The sequence below is a fragment of the Pristis pectinata genome, chromosome 9, assembly GCF_009764475.1.
Source record: "Pristis pectinata isolate sPriPec2 chromosome 9, sPriPec2.1.pri, whole genome shotgun sequence".
In the NCBI taxonomy this organism is placed as follows: Eukaryota; Metazoa; Chordata; class Chondrichthyes; order Rhinopristiformes; family Pristidae; genus Pristis; species Pristis pectinata.
This window is the reverse complement of record NC_067413.1, coordinates 1,739,497-1,763,293: the sequence shown is the minus strand read 5'-3', so window position 1 is coordinate 1,763,293 and position 23,797 is coordinate 1,739,497. Positions and strand designations below refer to the sequence as shown.

The window sequence follows — 23,797 nt, the reverse complement described above, 5'->3', positions numbered from 1 at the left end:
GATTGTATCTGATTCCAGCACCTCCTCTGGCAGCATGTTGCAGATATTAACTACTGTCTGTGTAAGAAAAACCTTACCCCTCAGATCCCCTCTAAAACTCTTTCCTCTTGCCTTAAATCTGTGGCCTCTTTGTTTTTGATTTCTCTATCATGGGAAAAAGATTTTGACCATCTACCTCATCTATGCCTATCATAAATTTATATACCTCTGTGAGGTCACCACTCAGCCTCCTTCGCTCCTGGGAAAACAAGCCCGGCCTATCCAATTTCTCCCCATAACTAAAGTTCTCCAAACCAGGCAACATCCTGAGAGTACAAAAGGCTAGGGCCCATTAAATAATGCCACAACTGGCCTCAGCCCTCCAGTTATGATTTACCTTGGTGTGTGATGGCAATGTACACTGCATGTCTCTTCACATCAAATGCAGCTTCCACCTGCCTGGTCACATGGAGCATCATGTACGGCGAGATATGTAGCACAACTTCCCAGAGCCATTGAGTCTTTGGCAAATTTGAATCATGCAACATATAAAGTGCAACATCATGCCCTGGAAATTCTAGGCCAGAATAATTAAATATAGACAATTCACTCATTTGAAAATATTGTACATTTATTTCAGAAAATGATGCAACAAGGAACAAAAGTAATCACAATAATGTCTCATGAAATTATATTGATGACTTACATACAATGCATTACCTGTCAACATTGAACATGACACCCACTGTCAGAAAAAGAAACGTAAATCTAAGTTAACTTCTCCCCTGTAGTTGTACATAAATTGACCTTCTACATTTAGTAGTCATTTAATGGCCTTCTTTACCCATATCCTTGAATAACCTTTTGGTTACATCTGATGTCTCCTTTGTTTTAGGCACTTTGTGCTAAAATCAGATCTTTCAGTGTCATTAACATAAAACAGAATTAACTTGAAAGTCACAATGTATCGCATGTATACTATCTAATTCTCACCCTCTACCATGTTATTACTTTTTGCCTTGGCATCACTCTCTCAGAGAGAGACAATGAGGAAAAAATGAATTGATTTTAGTTTTGTAAGCCAATAATGATACTTTCTATTAGATAAAAATGAATAAGGCAGGTATGAATATTGTAACATATGATGGCATTGCACAAAAGCAATTCTTTGCTTTGGAAATTATGAAATCAAAATTAAAACTTTGACATCTACTTTTTCAATACCAATATTTAAATCCCCTTTATGAATTTGCAAATGAACATGAAAGGACAAAGATGAAAATTTGTTACATTTAGTCTTGAGGAATATAAAATATTCACCATTAAGCCAAAATGCATGAGAAATAACCAGAGAAATAGTAACTGGTCATAAATAAAAAGTACAATTTCACTGAAGCATTTATCAAGTACTCAAAGACAAAGTAAACAAAATTTTAGAATACAGTGTAAACTGCTTTCCAAGTAACTCAAAGGTCAAACTGATAATCAATCAGGACTCTCCATCTCAGAATTCTATACCGTCTGTGTTGGGAATTTCCTTGATTTTGATGCCTGAATGGCACAACACAATTGGTTCATAGTCTTTTGAACTTGTGGTTGAAGCAGGACTGAATGCAGGAAATACTGGTTTCCGGAACTTTGTTTTAAAGGAATGAAGGTGGGTACCTCTGTGAACATTGTAGAAAGACAAGCGTCCCTCTTCATAATCTATAAATATTCCCAAACGTTCACAGTTTAGGTCTCCACTGCTCAGATCAAGCAAAATGCACTCATCAGCATGGAATGCATAGTATTCTTTGTCAACCATCCGAAGGGACCATGAATACTTGTTCTTGCCAAGAGTAGATTCCTTGCCTTTGCCTTTCCTGGCGATAGAGGAATACGTCACGCCAATGTTCCACCCATGCTTGTTCTTTACATTCACCTCCCAGTAATGTTTGCCCGATGAGAAACTCTCATTTGCTAGAACATTGAAAGAGTTTTCAAAACGTTCTGAATTTTCTTGGACACTAATGGGTGTAGAAGTGTACTGCACTGAAGTCAGATCCCTTGATATAATGAGATTTCTGTGTGCCGTATTTTCATTGAAGGTAATATTCCTTATAACTGTAATATGAAAGAAGTCATTATTTTCTGTCATAAAAACTCAAAGCTGGTTAATTAACTATACACCAGGCCATATTTAAAAGTCTGAAGCAATTAGGATTGAATCTTTGCACATGTGATTTGACCACATACCATCTTGGTCATAGGAACATAAGAAATAGAAGTAAAAGAATCTTTTGACTCCTCACACTAGTTGCACTTTTCATTAAAGTAAAACATAGAAAATGCAGCACAGGGACAGGACCTTCAGCCTACCATGTCTGTGCTGACCACAAAGCCAATTTAAACTAATCGCATCTGCCTGCACATGGTCTTCTTCCCTCCATTCCCTGCCTGTTCATGTGCCTGTCTAGATGCCCCTTAAATGTTTCTTTCATATCTTTTTCCACCACCTCCATCCTCTGGCAGTGCATTCCAGGAACCTACAGCTCTCTGTAAAAAAAACTCTGTGGAGACCAGGAATGCACACAGTCATAGCAGGACCATTTCCTGGTACAAACTCCCATATCCTTTGATTCCCTTAATATCCAAAAATCTATTGGTCTCTGTCTAGAATATCCTCAGTGACTGAGCTTCCACAGCCTTCACAAATAGAAAACTCTAAAGATTCACTGCCTTCTGGGTAAAGAAATTTCTCATCGCCATCCTTAATTTGAGACTAACCCCTAGTTCTAGACAGCTCAGCCAGGAAAAACATTATCACTGCAAGTATCCTGTCAAGCCCCATAATAATTTTGTACTCTTCAATGGTATCTCGTCTCATTCTTCTAAACTCAGGAGAGTATAGTGATATACTCTCTCATCCTTGAACAATCCTCAAATCCCACTTTTCACACTTACATTCCCACATCCGTGGAAGCAGCTTCCTCACGGATTGGTACAGTTCATCAACAGAACGTTCCAGTGATCTAAGTCTTCTATTCTCTATTGGCAATTCTTTACCAAATGACAGCTGCAAATCTTCAAACGTTTCAAGACTAAATGGTATTAAAGAGAGAGAGAGAGATGTTCAGAAAACACACCATTATGGGTTTGCACCTTAGCTATTAGTTTAACTAGAGAAGGAATAAAACTGGATGCACCACCCAACATTGACCTAATTCTCAAATTCAGCCAAGTAAAGACTCCCACGTGTCAGATCTGTTCTACCTAACAGATGTTCCCATTCTACTCTCCCCATTTCTGGTCTAATCTTCTGTAGCAATTAGCCCTCCCCCAATTTAGGACTTTCCTCTGGGGTCCAGTCTCATTCTTATCCCTAACTAATGGAGTTATGATCACTGTCCCCAAAATGCTCCCCATTGAAAGTCTGATGAGCTGGCCAAGCTCATTTCCCAATACAATATGGCCCTTTTCCTGGTTGGACTAGCTACATACTGTTTTGAGAAGCCCTTCTGGATGCATCTAACAAATTCCACCCCATCTAAACCGTTTGCACTAAGGGAGTCCCAGTCAATATTGGGGAAGTTAAAATCTCCCACTACAACCCTCTTGTCCTTGCATCTTTCCATGATCTGCCTGCATATTTGTTCGCCTATCTCCTGCTGGCTGTTGGAAGGCTTATAGTATAACACATTATAATGATGGCACCTTTCTTATTCCTGAGTTCTACCCATATGACCTCGCAGGATGAGCCCTCCAGGATGTCCTCTCTAAGTGCCACTGTGACATTCTCCCTGATCAGTAGTGCAACTCCCTCTCCTCTTTTACATCCCTCTCTATGACATCTGAAACATGTAAACCCTGGAACTTTGAGCAGCCAGTCTTGTCCCTCTCTCAATCAAGTTTCTGTAATGGCCACAACATCACGTTCCATGTATTAATCTAGGCTCTAAGTTCATCTGCCTTACCCGTAATATTCCTTGCATTGAAATAAATACACTTCAGCCCATCAGTTCCCCCCGCCCCCAACCCGAGTCCATTTAACCAAGCCCTGCCTGTTCTTCCTATGATCTGTTCTTCACTTGATCTAACCTCTACCTTCCCCACAATCCCTCCACCTGCCAACTACTGCTCTGGTTCCCTCACCAAATATATCAGACTTGTATAAACTTTGTCTTTCATATCAGCCATCTATTAATTTAATTTGAATTGAAAGCCGAGTAAATTGGGTCATTTCTGCAATGGATGACATCTCAGCATCACCAGGTTTAAACTTGGGCAATGAAATGACCATCTGGAAATAATTCCACAAGAAACAGGTAATCATAAAACAATTGAAATTCTTACCGTGTCTTCCAACTCATGAATTCCTATAATACAAAGAAATTAATGAATGAATTAGACAGTCAGTAGAATAGTACATGACAAACCAAACTGAACAATTCTGATAACGTAGCTCTCTTAGTTGGTGGACAGTACAGAGGGAACTTTATTCTGTATCTAACTCATGCTGTTCCTGCCCAGGGGATTTTTGATGGAACAGGACATAGGAGTTTATTTCTGGATCTAAGGGATGGCTTTAGAGATAGTGGATGCTACAATCTCTAAAGCCATCCCTTAGATATAAGCTAACTTATGTCTAAGTTATAAGCTTCTTAAAGTTCTATACATTCTGGAATTGTTCTTGCAGATTAGAAGGTATCCTATATGACTAGTGTTTAAGATGTGAGGCAGAAAGAGAATGGGGAGCTACCTACTTGTTAGGCTAATGTCAGTAGTGGGGAAAAGGCTGGAATTTATAATAAAGAATGCAATAACAGAACATAAGAAACAGGAACAAGAGTAGCTATTTGCCCTTTAAGCTGCTCTGCTTATCACCAAGATGGTCGGCTGATTGGTAAATTACCCTTTAGTGTAGGTAAGTGGCAAATAAAAGAATCAAAAGAGAATTGCTAAGAAGATGCTGGAGAGAATGACCCGATGGGATGAATGGTCTCCTCTCTGTCATTATACATATAACCTTCCATCAACATTTTCCTGTACTATCCCCATATTTGTAGTGTAGGATAATATGGAGGGAGTTTTACTCTGTATCAATGTTGTGTTCTGACAGTGCCTGAAATGAAAATTCTATTCCTCAACATTAACCTCCCTTAAACAGCTTCATGCCTGTTTGTCAGGATGTACACATGCAACCAAGAATTGGGTTCTGAACTAAGTAATAGAAATATTCACCTGTAGTGTCTGTACGTTTTCAGAGTCTGTGTTTCTATTCATTTCGTTGACACGTTCCATTATGGAAGTGATTGCATCCTTATAGGCCTCCTTGTCCACTCGCTGCACTGTAATCAGGGTCTGCATTGATGAGGCTTCGGCTTCAATTAGGCTTATTGTAGTTCTCATGTCATTTTCCAGCAGCTCCCTAATCCTGTTGTACTTTTCCTCAACAGATGCTTTAGTTTTTGAGACAATACGCTGCACACAAATAAAACAGTTCAATTCACTTAATGAGGAGCATTATTTGATGCTGGGATGGACAGAGCCAGGGACACAAAATTCCCAATATTAAGGCATCCTGGGAGTATCAGGGAAATGATGGTATCGGGGAGAGTGAGGGTGTGATGGAGTTGGGAGCGAGGTGTTGAGATTGAGGTAGAGGAGAGGAGTTGGGATGGAGTTACATGGAAACTGGAGAACCTGAACACAGAGCACGGAAAAAATGGACGATAGGGGAGGGAGGGTGGGATGGAGTTGGGAAGAGAGGGTAATAGATAGCACACAATATTTTGTCAAAATCACAGTGAATGACCAAGACCAACAGTGCCAACTACCACACAGATGAATCTGTTAATCAGGGTTAAAATCATTGAGCTTTCAATTTTAATGTCTGAAGGTTGAAGAGAAGAGTTCTAGTTTTGAAGGATTGTGAAAGATTTTCCAAGGGTGGATCCAAGACTCAACTTTGATAAAGTGTTTTTAGTCTACTGTTATTTGTTCTTGGTTGTGAGCAGTAGTGATATTTAAGACCCCATCTGGGCTGTGCTGCAGAGGTGGCGCTAGCTTTACTCCTGATCTGACGCAGCCATAAAGAGGTTGATGCCTCTTTAAGGGGAATTGCCTTATGTTCCACTCTCCAGTTAACGGAGCAGGAAATGGCAAGTACTTATTTATCTCCAAAGGCTGTAGTGTGTGGCCAAGGGGCCTTTGGTATAGGACACCATCAAAGTTGTAAAGAATAAGGGTGGAGGCAATAATGCTGTGTCACCAGCTTGTGGGAGGAAGGGAAGGTTCATCAGTTTCTGCTTACCTCAACGTCCTTTAATGTCAGAGAAATGCGATCTGTGTCCTTCTTGACTTTCTCGTGAATCTTCTTCAGATCCTTCACTTTCCTTAAAATCTGTACCTTGGTTGTAAAAATGAGGAAAAGATTGAGTTATGCTGGGAGTAGTGATGGCACGCAATTTACAGTCTGTAATGGTGGTAGAAGCAGAGTCCATCGCTGGCTTCATAGATAATTGGATGGACACTCGAGGGAAAATAATTTGTAGGGCCACAGGGAAGAGTGGCAGAATAGACTAAAGGGATTGTTGTACTTGGAGCTGAATGATATCCTCTGTGCCATTACATTTCCATGATTCAGTGAAGTATGTATGATACTCCAGATCAATTGCTTCTTCACCAGAAAGCTCCTCAGTTGTTTTGCTTCAAGCAACAACAGTAAAACTGGATGGATCTCTAGATAAACAAACGAATGCCGGAGGAACTCAGCAGTCCAGGCATCATCTGTGGAGGGAAATGGATGGTCGACGTTTCAGGTTGAGACCCTTCATCTGGATTGTATCTCCCCTCTCAGTATAAAGAGGTGGAGGGAAGGGATTGAGCAAGAGCTGGCAGGTGATAGGTGCGTCCAGGTGGGTAGGGGTGATAAGCAGATGGAGCAGGGGGGAGTGGAAATAACGACAGAGGCTGGGTGGTGAGAGGTGGGGGTGACAGAGGGCTGCAGATGGTGGGATCTGATAGGAAAGGAAGGTGGAGCCTGGAATCAGATGAGGCAGGTGGGGCGGGTAAATGGGACCAGTGGGGAAAGGGAACCCAGTGTGAGGAGTGTGTGAGTGACGGGCAGATGGAGTGGGTGGGGGAGGGGAAAGAAACAGGGTGGTGTGGGGGTGGTGGAGTGAGTGTAGGAGGAACTGGGTAGATTGGGGGAGAGAGAAAAGGGAGAGGGGGAGCAGGTTACCTGAAGTTGGAGAATTCAATGTCCATGCCGTCGGGTTGTAGACTGCCCAGTCAGAATATGAGGTGCTGTTCCCCTAGTTTGCATTTAGCCTCACCCTGGCAGTGGAGGAGGCCAAGGACAGACATATCGGTGTGGGAATGGCAAGGAGAATTAATATCTCTAGATAGTAGATTTAAGTAAGTCCAGCCTAGACAACACTGGCAAAGTTGTGCTCCCTAATATCTGGAAACTTGTGCCAGGTTGGAGAGCAGGCTCATGGACTAGTCAAGGTACAGATTGAATAATTGCAGCTTACATCCATCTTCAGTTTGTATGTCAGAAGAGATTGTGGCATCAGCAAAGTAGCATTAGACATGAGGATAAAATCGGGAAATGCTCAGCAGATCAGGCAGAGAGAGGAACAGACTGGACATGTATCTTCACTAGTTGTTTTCAGAATTGCAACATCTGCAGTATTTTATTCTCAGGTTAGGATCCAACTTAACCCTCTAAGGTTCAGCCACACGGTTGTAAGACTGGAGACACGTGGATCCAGACAGGTTTTTTTTAACAATTCAAATTATAAGTGATAGATTTATTGAAATGTTCCTTAACTTACCTCTGTGGGACTTGAACTCATGGTTAGTGGTGCTGTACAATAACCACTAAACCAGTGTGCCTTTTTATCAAACGCAAAGGGAGAAAAACAGCAGATGTTGGAAATTTGAAATGAAACTGAAAATGTCGAGGACACTCGACAGGTCAGGTCGCATCTGATGAGAAACATACTTAATGTTTCAGGTTATTGGCCTTTCACCGGAACAGTGAGAAAATAAGCATCTTCTACAATGCAGAGAGGGGGAGGATGGAGTGAGAACAAAAGGGTCGTTTATGATAGAGTGGGAATAAAGGTTGTCTGGGTGACACAATTGATTTTGGTGCAGCCTAGGAGAGGAGTCTGTGTGGAGAAGTCACAGCAGTTAGAGAGAGCAAAAAGTACGACTGGAACTGTAGGATGCACCTCCTCCGACCTCTCACTGGACCATGATCTCAACACCAAGCATCAGGCTGACCTCGTTTCCTCAGAAGATCCACAGCCTCCAATATCAAAGTCCAACCATGTACCCACTTCTATCTCTTTCCCAAGATCCACAAGCAAGACTGTCCTGGTAAATCCACTGTTTTAGCTGGTTCTTATCCAATAGAACTTATTTCTTCCAACCTTGACTGTTCTTCCTCCCTGTCCAGTCCCTTCCCACTTACATCCATGACACCTCTGAAGCCGTTCACCATGGTTTCTTGGTACCAGTCAGTTTATGTTCACAATGGATGACCAGTCACTGTACACCTCTGTCCAATTCCAGAATGACCTGAGAGCCACTCATTTCCTCCTTCAACCCAACCAGTCCCTCTCCACTTCCCACATTCACCTGGCTAAACTCATTCTTACAAAGGTGTAGAACAGTGACCCAGCTAGCAGAGCTGCTGCCTTACAGCTCCAGTGATACAGGTTCAATCATCTCCTCCGGGGTATATTTTGCATGTTCCCCCTCTGACTGCGTGGGTTTCCTCTGGTGCTGCGGTTTCCTCCCACATCTCGAAGATGACTGGATAGATAGGTTAACTGGCCAAAGTAAATTTCCCCTAGTGTGTAGGTGAGTGGTAGAATCTGGGGTGAGTTGAGTGGGAATGGGGGGAGAAAGGAAAATGATTAGTGTAGGATTAGTGTAAAATGGATGCTTGATGGTTGGTGCTGATTTGGTGGGGGTGAAGCGCCTGTTTCTGGGTTGTATGACTCTGTAAACTTCTTCAACTCCATCTAAATCAGAAGTGAAGCTATGCAAGCTCACATGGGTCCAAGCTACCCCTTTCTCCTTGTGGGATACGTGGAACAGTCCATGTTTTTGTCCTGCTCCATCTCCTCCCTTGCCTCTTTTTCTGTTACATTGATGACTGTATTGATGCTGCTTCCTGACTTGTATCAAACTCAAAAATTTCATTATCTTTGCTGCCAATTTCCAACATGATCCCCTTTCATATGGTGCATATCAGACTCTTCCTTCCCTCTCTTGACTGTCTCAATCTCAGGTGATAGGTCAATGACCACTTTACATTACAAGCCCATGAATCCTGCAGCTATCTTGACTACACCTCCTCCCATCCCACTTTGCAAGAACTTATTCTCCTAGTTTTGCCATCTCTGTCACAACTATTCTGTTCATGATTCTTTCCACACCAGTGCTGCTGAGGTGTCTTTGTTGCTTCTCCTTTATCACAGTTGACAAGACTCAGCCACAGCTCCTCTATTTCCCAATGTTAACCCTGTTTCTCTATCCACAGTTGTTGACTGAACAGCTTAGTGTGCCTTGGATTTTCTGTTTTTAAACTTTTATTAAGCTTCAGTGCTGGAAAAATGTAAAGTGAGATTTGAAAGAAGGTTTAGGATTGGAGCACTAAATAGTTTAAGAACATGGCATAATAAATAGAGCAGGAGTAGGCCATTCAGCCCCTCACACCTGCTTGCTCTTACCCTTTCTCCTCCCAGCCAGAGCCAGGCTCCCCAGCCCTCATTTTCCACTCCACCAGCCTCCACATTCAACAGATGATCTATTTAATTCCAGCCTCCACCATCAGATACATATTCCCCTCCTCTCCCCATTCAGTATTCCGTAGGGACTGTTCCCTCTGCCAATTCCTGGTCCACATTTTCATCTCTACCACTCATGTCCCTTCTCACAACACTTTTCCATGGAACCACAGGAGAGGTAGAACACCTCTGTACAGTTTGCAGGGATGATACTAAGCTTTCAGTTGCCTGTCACTAGAATTCTCTATCCTACTACTATGGCTTCTCGTGCCTTTGGCTTGTTACACTGTTCCAACAAAGCCCAGTGCAAGTTTGAGGAACAGTACATCATCTTCCATCTGAGCACATTATAGTACTTGAACTCAACAACTTCAGATAACCAGCCTTTCCTGTTTGTGTCAGAACTAGCTAGTTCTGATGTAAGATCATCCACCCGTAACACTATTCAATGTTTCTCTGTCAACAGATGTTACAGATGTTAACTCATTTCAGAGTATTCCCAACATCCCCTCTTATTCCAGATTTCCAGAAACTGCTCTGTTCTGTATCCCACTTTTCCATCATTGTTTTTTTTTGCCTCTCTGATTGCTCTTAATGCTCCAAAAAGATCCCTTGCGTAGATGGCATTGAAAGTAATTGTGTCACCTGGGCAACTGTAGCGTCCACTGTAGTTCTCCCCACTCCTCCTACCTCTGCAATTTCAAGCACACTTGTTTTCTCACTTTTCCAGTTCTGATGCATGGTTATTGACCTAGAATGTTAAGCCTGTTTCCCTCTTCACAGTTGTTCACTAACCAGCTGAGTGTGTCTTGGATTTCCTGTTTTTAAACTTTTATTAAACTTCAGTGCTGGATGAATGTAATGTGAGATTTGAATAAAACTTCAGGATTGGAGCACTAAATAGTTTAAGAACACAGAAACATGAGAGACCACAGATGCTGGAACCTGGAACAAAAAACGTGCTGCTGGAGGGTAAGGCAGCATCTGTGGGGGGGTGGGGGGGGGGGGTGGTGTTGGAATGGACAGTCGGTTTTGGGTCAAGACCCTTCATCTGGAGTTTAAGAACAGAGTGTAATAAATAGAAACAGGAGTAGGCCATTCAGCCCCTCATTGCCTGCTTTATCATTCAACACGAGCATGTGAGGCTGAACCCGAATGAGATTAGAAAGTCTCATTGTGTGTGCGCCCAGGGATGTCAAAGAAATTAGCATGCAGTTTGCCAGGGAGGCTTCCCAACAAGCGTAAGAAATAGAAGCATGGGTAAGACAATTTGGCCCCTCTTGTCTGCTCTGCCATTCAGTAAGAACGTGGCTGATCTTTTACCTCAGTGCAACCCCATATCTCTTGATTCCCATAAAATTCAAAAATGTATTGATATCTCTCGAAAATATCCAGCATCCACGGCCCTCTTGGGTAAAGAATTCCAAATATTTGTCACAGTCTGGGTGGAGAAATTTCTTCTCATCTCTGCCTGATTGGTCAACTCCTTATTTTGAGAATGTGACCCTGGTTCCAGATATCCAGCGAGGGAAAACATCCTAACAGGTTTGACGGAGGTGGGTTTCTGTCATAAATCCACGTCAACTCCACTCAGTTCTATTGTCATTTTCTAACTACCCTGTTACCACTTCCTTAATAATAGATTCCAGCAATTTTCCTGCTGTTGACGTCACTCTACCTGGTCAGTGGTTAGAGTAGACTTTAACTAACTTCTCTCCATGGGCTTGGTTACCTTTCTTTTTTGGAGCCTTCTCAGCTGTTGGCAGCTGGACCAGTGGAGAAGCAGATGGAAGTTGGGAGGGTAGCCCTTGGGCCAATGACAAATGTGGTAAAGGGCTGGGGGGAGGGGACTGTGTATTTGTACCAGTCAATCCTAGACTGCAGGTCTAGGATTCCCATCTGACACTAGAGCCAGAGGTTCACCCAGGCTACAGCAGGAAGGGTTGTGTTCCATTCTTTCTTCCCCAGTTGTTAATAGAATCACTTCGTAGTCAACAGTTAACAGCTGCCCATCAAAGAATTTGCTAGTGATTTCTTCCAGTTATTTTCAAGTTGTTTGGGGAGACTGCAATTCCCTGGGGCTGTACCACTTTAAGTCGAAATAGGGTTAAGGCAGCCCTGTTGCTTACTGGAAATATATCCTGATCATTTCCCTTGTTCTTTTTTCCTTCAAAGTTTGTTATTTTCAGCAAACAAGAAACAGCTAGTGTTAATAAGACATTACTGTGCTATTTTCTTGAATTGATCTGCACATTTTCCCACTGTGCAGCTGCCCCTGGAAGTTGTTGCATTACTATTGCCACAACTGGAATGGTATGGAACCACACACTTCCAGACTTGGGATAACAAGGTCTAAGACTGTACAGTCTTCATCTACTGTGACATATGAACTTGCCTCCAGCCCAAAGGATGGAGTGAGGTGTTTCCTATATCAGCCATTGTGATAATGCCATCGAATGCCAATCACATGGGATCCAATTGGATACAAAATTGGCTTGGTGGATGGAGCAGAGGGTGGTAGTGGAGGGTTGCTTTTCAGGTTGGAGGCCCGTGACCAGCGGTGTGCCGCAGGGTCGGCACTGGGTTCCCTGGATGTCAACTATATTAACAATTTGGCTGAGAATGTAGTTGGCATGGTTAGTAAGTTTGCGCATGAGACCAAAGTTGGTGGTTTAGTACACAGCGAGGTAAGTTATCTAAGATTACAACAAGATCTAGCTCAACTGGAAAAGTGGGCCAAGGAATGGCAGATGGAATTTAACTCACACGTGCAAAGTGTATGATACAGGTCCTTCGGCCCACCCAGCTAGTCCATATCCCTCCAAGCCCCCCCTCCCCCGTTCCATGTATCTATCCAAGTGCTTCTTAAATGATTCAATTGTACCTGCCTCACCCACTTCTTCTGGCAGCTCGTTCCATATACTCACCACCCTCTGTGTGAAAAAGTTACCCTTCAGGTCCCTTTTAAATATTTCCCCTCACCCTAAACCTATGCCCCATAGTTTTGGATTTCCCTATGCTGGGGAAAAGACTTAATGTCCACCTTACCTATGCCTCTCAAACACTTCTATAAGGTGTTTCAAGGAATAAAGACCTAGCCTGGCCCTCTAGACCTAGCAACATCCTTGTAAATCTTTTCTGCGATAGGAAGGATGTCATTAAGCTGGAAAGGGTGCAGAAAAGATTCACAGGGATGTTGCTGGGAAGGACGGCTTGAGTCATAAGGAGAGACTGGATAGGCTGGGACTGTGTACCTTGGAGCAAAGGAGGCTCCAAGAGGGCTCCAAGGGAGACCTTATAGAGGTTTATAAAACCATAAGGGACATTAAAAAAATGGATGCTCACAGTTTTTTTCCCAAGGTAGGGTATATATACACACCAAGGTATAGGTCATAGGTTTAAGGTGAGAGGGGAAAGAGTTAAAGAGAACCTGAGGGGTAACTTTTTTACACAGAGGGTGGTTGGTGTATGGAACAAGCTGCCAGAGGAAGTGGTAGAGGCAGGTACAATTACAGCATTTAAAAGACATACAGGTACATGGATAAGAAAGTTTTAGATGGATATGGGCCACATGCAGGCAAATAGGAGTAGTTCAGATTGGCACCTTGGTTGGCATGGATGAATTGGGCCAAAGGGCCGATCTTGTGCTGTTTGACTCAAACAAAGTACAGTTACGATTAGAAATTGCATGACCCAGTGAGGACAATTTTCCTGAAGACGGCCATCAGAGCATAATCTTGGTAGCACCAGGATATTGTGGGCTTCTGTAGGTTGTCAGAGGGGAACACTGACAACCTGCAGTTGTCAGAATGACAGGCACAAATTAGCAGCCCCCTCCCCCCTGCCCTTTACCACATCTGTCGCTGGCCCCAGGGGCTGTTCTACCAATCTCCATTTCCTTCTCCATTGGTCCAGCCCCCAACAGCTAAGAAGGCTCCAAGAAGAAAGGTAACCAAGCCCAGGGAGAGCAATCAGCTAATAAAGTTACTCTAACTACTGACGAGGTAGCCTGATATCAGCAGCAGGAAAATGATATGCTGTTTATGAAGATGATGATGGATTAATGACAGCTGGAGAGAAGAAAACAAATGGATATGTAAAAGCTCATCACAGCAACTCTGCTGAATTCACTGCCAGAAATGCCAAGCTTGAGGATGTTCTCCTCCACTCTCCAATTGGTTTAACTCTGGATCTCTCTCCATAGAAACTGCCTAAATTGCTCAGTGTTTCCAGCATTTTCTGTTTTTAGTTTCCGATTTCCAGCATCGGCAGTATTTTGATCAATATAACAAAAAATCCAGCAGGAAATTCAGAAGAAGCTTCTTTATCCGAAGAATTTGGGTTGGAGGCTCAAGTGGAGCATTAGTGCTGACATGGACTGGTTGGGCTGAATGGTCTGTTTCTTTGTGGTACGTTCCATGTCCCAATGACCTTGAATGGATGGATGGAAAATCAGTGAGTTTCATAAGAGAGACTATAGGAGGGTGAGTGTTGCTGGGTCTACAGTTACAACACAGGGAGAAGCATCTCCACAGCAGTTGAGAAGATGGCTCACCACTACCTTCACAAGCACAGTTAGGGATGAGCAATAGTGCTGGCCTTGCTAGCGATTCCTACATCCTTTAAATAGTGGGTATGGTAGCATCATTGTTGAGCAGGCCTGGAATATTGATCTGAAGACATGAATCCCATCATGGAAGTTAAGTAATTTAATAAATTGGGAATATAAAAGCTGAATGAGCAGTGATGACCATGAAACTACCATATTGTTATAAAAGTGCATGTCCAGAAGGGAAAAATGAGTCTGGCCAGATCATTCAGGCATTTTTGGGTTGGGAGGCTGTGATTAGCAGGTTGGTTCAAGAATTGGTGTTGGGACCCTTGCTGCTCACACTCTGTCAATAATACGGATGAAGGAATCAAGCCTAATGCATCCGGATTTGCTAACGATACAAAATTAGGTGGCAACATGGGCTTTGAGCAAAAAGCAGAGAGGGTGTAAACAGGTTAAATGAATAGGTGAGGACATGACAGATGGAATATAGTGTGTAGAAATGTGAGCTCATCCATTTTGGTTGAAAAAATAGAAAGGCAGAGTATTTTTTAGAGACTGAAAGGTATAGCTGTTTTAGAGACCCGGGTGTTAGACACAAATCATTGAAGGTGAACGAGCAGGTACAGCAGGCAGTTAGCAAGGCAAATGGTATGCTGGCCCTATTGCACGAGGATTTGAGTACCAGAGTAGACATTTCACTCCAATTATTTCTTCTTAGGCAATCCTTAGGGGTCGAGAATGACTTTCTTCCACTGTAATTCTGAGGAGCAGGAGATGCCTGTGTGTGAATCTTTAAATGTGGGGTGGCAGTTGTACCCCAGGCTCTCCAGAATTTTGTTTCTTATTCATTCAAGGGATGTGGGCTTCGCAGACTGAGCCAGCATTTGATTGCTTGTCCCTAATTGCCCTTGTGAAGGTGGTGGTGAGCTGCCTTCTTGAACCGCCACAGTCCTTGAGGTGTGGGTACACCCATAATGCTGTTAGGGAGGCAGTTCCAGGATTTTGACCCAGCAACGGTGAAGGAACGGCGATATATTTTCAAGTCAAGATGGTATGTGGCTTAGAGGGCAACTTCCAGGTGCTGGTGTTCCCCGTGCTTTTGCTGCCTTTGTCCTAGCAGGTAGAGGTCGTGGGTTTGGAAGGTGCTGTCTAAGGAGTCTTGGTGAGTTGCTACAGTGCATCCTGTAGATGGTACAAACTGCTGCTACTGTGTGCAGGCGGAGTGAGTGAATGGGTATGGATGGGGTGACTTGTAGACAGGCTGCTGTGTCCTGTATGGTGCTGAGCTTCTTGAGTCTTGTTGAACTTCACTCATCCAGGCAAGTGGAGCGGTTTCCATCACACTCCTGACTTGACCCTTGTAGGTGGTGGACAGGCTTTGGTGAGTTACTTGCCACATGATTCCTAGCCTCTGACCTGCTCTTGTAGCCACATTGTGTACATGGCTACTCCAGTTCAGTTTCTGGTAACCCCCAGCATGTTGAAAGTGGGGGATTCAGTAACGGTAATGCTATTGAATGGCAGGGGGTGATAGCTGGATCTTCACTTGTATATTGTCATTGCCTGGCACTTGTGTGGCATGAATGTTACTTGTTACCTATCAGCCCAGGCCTGGATATTGTCCAGGTCTTGCTAAAGACTCACGTGTCACGCTGGGGACCACTGGAGGAGGCTGAACATAGACCAGTACAGTACAGGAAGAGGCCCTTCGGCCCACAACATCTGTGCCGACTACGATGCCAAATTAATCTAATCCCAGCTGTCTGCACATGATCCACATCCCTCCATTCCCTGCCTGTTCATATACCTGTCTGAATGCCTCTTAATCGTCACTATTGAATCTGCTTCCACCACCTCCCCTGGCAGCCTGTTCCAGGTACCCACCTCTCGCCTCGCACATCACCTTTAAACTTTCCCCCTCTTAGCTTAAAGCCATGCCCTCCAGTATTTGACATTTCCACTCTAGGAAAAAGACTCTATCTACGCCTCTGATAATTTTATAAACTTCTATCAGGTCGCTCCTCAGCCTCCGACACTCCAGAGAAAACCATCCTAATTGAGGAAGCATCCTGGTGAACCTTTTCTGCACCTCTCCAAAGTCTCCACACCCTTCCTGTAATGCAGTGACCAGAACTGCACACAATAAATGTGGCCTAACCAAAGTTTTATACAGCTGCAACATGACTTCCCAACTTTCACCCTCAATGCCCCAACCAATGAAGGTAAGCATGCCATACGCCTTCTTTACCACCTGATCTATTTGTGTTGCCACTTTCAGGGAGTTATGGAATTGCACCCCAAGATCCCTCTGTACATCAGTGCTCCTACAGGTCCTGCCATTTACTGTATACTTTCTCCTTACATTTGACCTCCCAAAGTGCAGTACCTTGCACTTGTCCAGATTAAACTCCATCTGTCATTTTTCTGCCCATATCTGCAACTGATCTCTATCTTGACAAACTTCTTCACTGTACACAACTCCACCAATTTTTGTGTTGTCTGCAAAGGTACTAATCGACCCACCTACACTTCTGTCCAAATCATTTATTTATATACATCACAAACAGAGGTGCCAGCACTGACCCTCGGAACACCACAGGAGACATTCTATAGCCAAGACAATTTTGAATCCAACCTGCCAAGTAACTATGGATCCCATGTGTCTTAATCTTCTGGATCTGCCTACCATGAGGGACTTTGTCAAATGCCTTACTAAAGTCCATGTATACAACATCCACTGCCTTACCTTCATCAATCATCATCGCCTCCGCAAGAAACTCAATCAAGTTTGTAAGACATAACCTGCCTCACACATGGCCATGCTGATTATCCCTAATAAGCTCATGTTTTTCCAAATGCAAGTCAATACTATCTCTAACCATCCTCTGCAGTAGTTTCCCTACCACTAATGTAAGGCTCACTGGAGTATAATTTGCTGGATTATCCCTATTACCCTTCTTAAACAGAGGAACAACATTGGCTACTCTCCAGTCCTCTGGGACTTCACTTATGACTAGAAAGCATACAAAGATCTCTGTCAAGATCCTAGCAATCTTCTCTCCTGCCTCCCTCTCTATAACCTGAGATAGATCCCATCAGCCCCTAGGGACATGCACCTTAATGTTCTTCAAGAGAGCCTTCTTGTTATCAATATGTCCTAGGACATCAGCATAGCCCACACTGATCTCACTGTCCTCCATGTCCTTCTCTGGCCAAAGATTCTTGCCAAAACAGTGGAGTCTAGGATGATTAGAGATGGGTTCTGCCACGCATAGTGCACACCTGTAATGGACACACACACACACACACACACACACACAAAAATTTGGTTCCATTGACAGAACCAAATTTCAGAAGCAGAGCTCAAAATGCATGTCAATGTATTGTGGGCTAGAAATTACTACCCATTGATGACATTAAAATAGTGTTGGAGGCCATCTGTAGAAGGCACAGGGATGGAATGGCCCATTCCTGCTTCTTATGTTTGTAACTGCCCTCAGGTAGCGCCTAATCAGCCACTTAGTTCATGGAGCAAATTACTGCTGGACAAAAATGCCGGCCTCCTTCAGTGATACCCACATCCCAAAAGTACAAAAAGTGTCCCACTGTTGCCCATCAATGACCCTGTTTATACAAGCAGAGTATGACTGCAAGAACGCTTAGTAATACCAAAGGATATTCCCTATCATAGCTACCCTTTTTTCCCAGACCTTGCACATTACCATTCAGTCCTTTCACTCTGCATCAGATTGTCCCTTGTACCTGTCTGTAGTAAAGTCATCAGCATGGAGAATTATCTGAGAAAGCTTGGGTACTTACTTTTTGTTCCTTGCAAGCCTCCTCAAAGGGCGAGAAGCTGTGTGTCTTATGCCTGCTCCCCACCAAACATCGAGGGCACACACACTCCACACAATCATTGCAGAAGAGGATCAGATTTTCACTGTGTATCACACATTGCACATCCAAACTTCCATTGCTGCTGGCAATACTCCCCTGATTACTTGGTAGAGTCATGTCAAATGGTTGGGGAAGTTTTCAAAATCTTTCAGAACTGCAAACTTTCACAGGAGGGTAGGTGCAGCATAAAGAAGGATCTTGACTGACAATTTCTAGGAAGCAGTGAGTTATATATCGAGTTGCCACAGGGGAGGGCTGTGCAGTATGACCTCAGTCATTATAGGATTAAATACCAGTCGCAGCACTTTTTTTAGATTGACATTTAAAGTAAAAGAATAAGGCCCAATTATATATAAATGGAAAATGATGGACATAATTACCTCTTTTTTTTAATTTCATAACCTTTAAAACTATAATTTATTTTTCATCATGAGTGATTCTTCTGAAAGAATCCAAGGCCAGTTTAAATATACCATAGTGATTTATGACATTCAAGGGCATCTCTGCTGATCATGGCAGAGTGGTTAGTGCTCACAGCTCCAAGTATTTGGGTCTAACCCTGATCTTGGCTGCTGTCTGCAGAGTTTGCAATTCCCTCTGTGACTACATGAGTTTTCTCTGGTGCTCCAGTTTTCTCCCACATTCTGAAGATGTGCAGTTTGTAAATTAACCCCTTATTGTAAGTGGCAAAGAATCAAAAGGGGATTGATGGGCAATTACAATGTTTAAAAGACATTTGGGCAGGTGCATGGATAGGAAAGGTTTAGAGGGATATGGGCCAAATGCAGGCAAATGGGACCAGCTCAGGTAGGCAACTTAGTTGGCATGGATGGGTTGGGATTAAGGGGCTGTTCTTGTGCTGTATAATTCTATGACTCTATAAGTGATTTGGATGAAAATCTGGGTGGGCTGATTAGTTTGCAGATGACATAAAAATTGGCAGTTTTGGATAGTGAGAAAGATTGTCAAAGAAATCAGCAGGATATAGACCATTTAGTAATGTGGGCAGAGAAATAGCTGATGGAGTTTAATCCCAACAAGTGTGAGGTGTTGCACTTTGGGAGGACAAATATAAGGGGAAACTATACTGTAAATGACAGGACCCTTGGGAGTATTGAAGAACAGGTACATAGGGTGCTATGAACTTGAGGTGCAAGTCCATAGCTCCATGAAAGTGACAAGTAGATAGGGTAATAATGAAGGTGCATGGCACGCTTGCCTTCATTGGTCGAGGTGTTGAGTATAAAAGTCCGGAAGGCATGTTGCAGTTGTATAGAAATGGCTAGGCCCCATTTGCAGCACTGTGCGCAGTTCTAGTTGCCACATTACAGGAAGGATGTGGAGGGTGCAGGAGAGGTTCACCATTTACGAGTTACCAAAGAGGAAGTATTGGCAGCCTTAAAGTACATTAGGGTGGATAAATCCCCAGGGCCTGGCCAAGTGAATCCTTGTGGGAAGCTAGGGAAGACATTGCAAAGGCCCCTGCATCATCTTTAGCCACAGTTCCAGAAGACTGGAGGGTGGCTAATGTTCTAACTTTATCAAAGAAAGGCAGCAAAGACAAGCCAGGGAACTACAGGCCAATCAGCCTGACATCAGTGGGTCAGTTACTGGGGGAAGATTCTGAGGGACAGGACCTCCAGCATTTGGATAGATAAGGGCTGATCAGGGATAGTCAGCATGGCTTTGTGCATGGGAAATTGTTTCACAAATCTGTTAAGAGTTTTTTGAAGAGGTAACCAAGAGGATTGATGAGGACGTTGTCTGTATGGACTTTGACAAGGTCCCTCATGGAAGGCTAGTCTGGAAGGTTAGATTGTATGGGATCCAGGGAGAGCTAGCTAAGTGGTGCATAATTGGCTTGGCATTAGGAAACAGGGTGATTTCTTGGACTGGAGGCCTGTGACTAGTGGTGTGCCTCAGGGATCGTTGCCGGGCCCATCGTTGTTCGTCATTCATGTAAACAATTTGGATGAGAATGTACAAGGCATAGTTAGTAAGTTTGCAGACGACACTAAAATAGGTGGTGTCGTCGACAGTGAAGAAGGTTATCAAAAATTATACCAGGATCTTGATCAGTGGGCGAGGAATAGCAAATGGTGTTCAATTCAGATAAGTGTGAGATGTTGCATTTTGGACTTTCATAGTGAATGGTAGGGCCCTGGGGAGTGTTGTAGAACAGAGGGGCCTAGGAGTATAAGTACATCAAAGCAACAAACAATCTGCTGGAGGAACTCAGTGGGTCAAGCAGCATTGGAGGGGGGTTGGGGAGAGAATTGTTAACATTTCAGGTTGAAACCCTGTGTCCTGATACAATGACCTCCACTAAGAAGTGCAGATACTGAGGGGCCATGAAAGCAATGGTTGAGTTTGCTCATGCTCACCAACTAAATTCACACTGGCTGATGTATTGGAGGATGACCACTAACAACACAACCGTGTCCTATCAAGATTCACCCATGACAGCTGGTTGTGAAGAGACAGAAATCACAAGTGTTTTTTTTAAAGAAAGGAGCTTTTCTTCGCTAGTGTGATCCCTGGAACAGACTGCATCCAGGTAAGGGATCAGGTCATCTGTGCCCATGCAGTCAGAACAAATCAAAACTGCATAGAATATCAGGACACACCAATCTGCTCCATTTTCCCTTCCTTTTCAATTACTGAGGTCCCTCAAGCTATTTAAGGAAGTCTCCAAGGGTTGCTAGGGCAACATTTTACTATTTATAATTGTCTTTCATGACAGATTCATTGAGAGGTGCACTTGTGTCATGCTGAGAATAGGTTTGTCAGGGAACTTTGTAAAGGAACAGTGAGTAGCAGATCAAGAGCTAGTGGTAGTGTCTAATCATTGGTTCAGGGCTACAGCACTCAAAGTGCTCAACAAGGAAGATTCAGGGGTTCACGGGAGTCATGTATTCTCATAATGTAATGGTGTGGTTGGAAGTGTGGCTGAGCAGTGATGATGGCTTCCCCGTGATTGAAAGTTTCCACCAGTTGTATCATCTCCCACTTTGTCCACACAGCCATTAGTGCAAGTGTCAGTGTGACCTTGGTTTACTTTAGCACTTAACCCTTGCCTTTTTATTTAAACTCTCCATTCTGTCCTGTCCACCAAAGTACAATGCTAATTCTTCCATCAGCTGCACTGAGCAAGTGGGGCAATCTAGAAATAGGGGACATAGTCTCAGTCACTTGATAGTAAGATATGGATGATTTTTTTCTTCAGATTGCAAATCTATTATTCTCTCAGAGGGCTAAGAACACAATTATTCTATATTCAAAGTCAATATAAACCATTCATTCTAGATCCAAAAATTCAAATTGGGATCAATCAACTCCTATTATGAATAATCAAAGCACTGATCTTTGTGGTACACTAATAGTTAATGCATCTTTTTCACAAATATAGGTGTCTATTCGTTTCACATTTTCTATACAAACTCCCCAATCCACTTTCTCACTGTCTTGCACAAGAAGTCTGTGCTCAATCATCCCAGTCCCTGAGGGCCAACCTGCTTTGCTTCCTTGTAGCACTCTCCACCCACACCAGTGTCTTCCAGCTCCCACCTCCTTCAGTACCACATTCATTTACATCTGCACTTCCAAAATATTTAGCGCCTGCTCTTTTAGCCTCTGTCATTTTTGCAGCTTATTTTTATATTCATTCAAGGGATGTGGGCTTTGCAGGTTGAGCCAGCACTTAGTTGCTTGTCTGTAATTGCCCTTGGTGGTGGTGAGCTGCCTTCTTGAACCGCTGCAGGCCTTGAGGTGTGGATACACCTACAGTGCTGTTAGGGAGGGAGTTCCAGGATTTTGACCCAGCGATGGTGAAGGAACGGCGATATATTTCCAAGTCAGAATGGTGTGTGGATTGGAGGGTAACTTCCAGGTGGTGATTTTGCTGCCCTTGTCCTAGCTGGTACAGATTGTGGTTTTGTAAGGTGCTAGTGAGGGAGTGTTGGTGAGTTGCTATAGTGCATCCTGTAGTAGTACAAACTGCTGCCACTGTTTGTCAGTGGTGGAGTGAATGTATGGTTGTGGATGGGGTGCCTATCAAGCATGCTGCTGAATCCTTTATGGTGTCGTTCGAGTGTTGCTGAAGCTGCACTCATCCAGTCAAGTGGAGAGTATTTCATCACACTACAGCAGAACCCAAACTGAGCTTCCATGAGCAGACTGTTGCTACGGAATGGGGCCTGACAACATTCTGGCAATAGTACTGAACACTTGTGCTACAGAACTTGCTGCATCCTTGGCCAAGCTGTTCCAGCTACAACACCGGCATCTACCCAGATAGTTCCTATCCACAAGAAGCAGGACAAATCCAACCTGGCCATACACTGTCCCATATACAGAGCCTTGTAGATGGTGGACAGCCTTTGGGGAGATTGGCAGTGAGTTACTTGCCATGATCCCTAGCCTCTGACCTGCTCTTGTAGCCACATTGCATATATGGCTACTCCAGTTCAGTTTCTGTTCAATGGTAACCCCCAGGGTATCAATAGTGGGAGATTCAGTGATGGTAATGCCATTGAATGTCAGGGCGTGATAGCTGGATTTCCTCTTGTTGGATATTGTCATTGGCTGGCTGACAAGTAACATTCACGCCACACATCAGCCCAGGCCTGGATGTCCAGGTCTTCTTGCATTTGATTGTGGACTATTTCATTATTTGAGACAACACAAGAGAGACTGGAGCAACATAAGAAATGCTGGAGGAACTCAGCAGGTCAGGTAGCATCTATAGATGGAAATGGACAATCAATGTTTAAAGTTGAGACCCTTCATCAGGACTGGAAAGAGGCATGAAAATTGATTTCTCTAACTTCCAGTAACCACTCTCCTTTGTCTCCCCTATCCCACCGGCCCTATTACCCTTCCCTGCCTTCTCAATCTGCCCATCACCCACCCATTCCCCTCCTTCCCTCCATTCCATGGTCCACTGTCCTGTCAGATTCCATCTTCTTCAGCCCTTTGTCACTTCCACCTATCACTTCCCAGCTTCTGACATCATTCCCACTCTCCCTGTCCCTCACCTGCCATCAACCCCCCCCAAAAAAAAACCTGGATCCACCTATCACCTGCCAGTTCTTGCTCCACCCCTGTCCCCCCACTCTTTTTTCTTTTACTGGCTATCTCCCCTTTCCAGTCCTGATGAAGAGTCTTGCTCAGAAACATCAACTGTCCATTTATCTCCACAGATGCTGCCTGACCTGACCCACTGAGTTTCTCCAGCTTTTTGGGTGTTGCTCATTATCTGAGGAGTTGTGAACAGTGCTGAACATTGTGTAATCATCAGCAAACATCCCTACTTCTGATCTTAAGACAGGTCATTGATGAATCAGAATTATCACTGACTTGTAAGATGTGAAATATAATGAAGCAGCTTAAGATGGTTGGACCTAGGATCCAACTGAGGAATTCCTGCAGAGTTGTCCCGTGGCTGAACTGATTGACCTCCAACCACCTTCCTTTATGCTCAGTATGATTCCAATCAGCAGAAGGTTTTTCCTTGTGCTTCCCTTTGACTCCAGTTTAGCCAGAACTCCTTGATGCTATTCCTGATGAAATGCTG

General features: G+C 43.6%; 1 protein-coding gene across 1 annotated transcript; it reads right to left on the bottom strand.

Annotated features, from left to right (window-relative positions):
* Positions 1-682: 682 nt before the first annotated feature.
* On the bottom strand, positions 683-18,362 carry LOC127574571 (zinc-binding protein A33-like). Its single transcript, XM_052023675.1, has 6 exons — positions 18,145-18,362; positions 6,275-6,370; positions 5,203-5,442; positions 4,315-4,337; positions 2,926-3,062; positions 683-2,085 (listed from the first exon to the last, which is right to left on the bottom strand). Exons 1-6 carry the CDS (start codon positions 18,337-18,339, stop codon positions 1,484-1,486), a joined length of 1,293 nt encoding a protein of 430 aa, XP_051879635.1. The 5' UTR covers positions 18,340-18,362; the 3' UTR covers positions 683-1,483.
* Between the last annotated feature and the right edge of the window lie 5,435 nt (positions 18,363-23,797).

Excerpts from the sequence above, each read along its gene's own strand:
- LOC127574571 (XM_052023675.1), bottom strand. The coding sequence starts at position 18,339 with ATGACTCTACCAAGTAATCAGGGGAGTATTGCCAGCAGCAATGGAAGT. Across the intron at positions 6,371-18,144 it reads AGGCTTGCAAGGAACAAAAA|GTACAGATTTTAAGGAAAGT; the intron begins GTAAGTACCCAA and ends TTTACAACCAAG. Across the intron at positions 5,443-6,274 it reads TGACATTAAAGGACGTTGAG|CGTATTGTCTCAAAAACTAA; the intron begins GTAAGCAGAAAC and ends ATTTGTGTGCAG.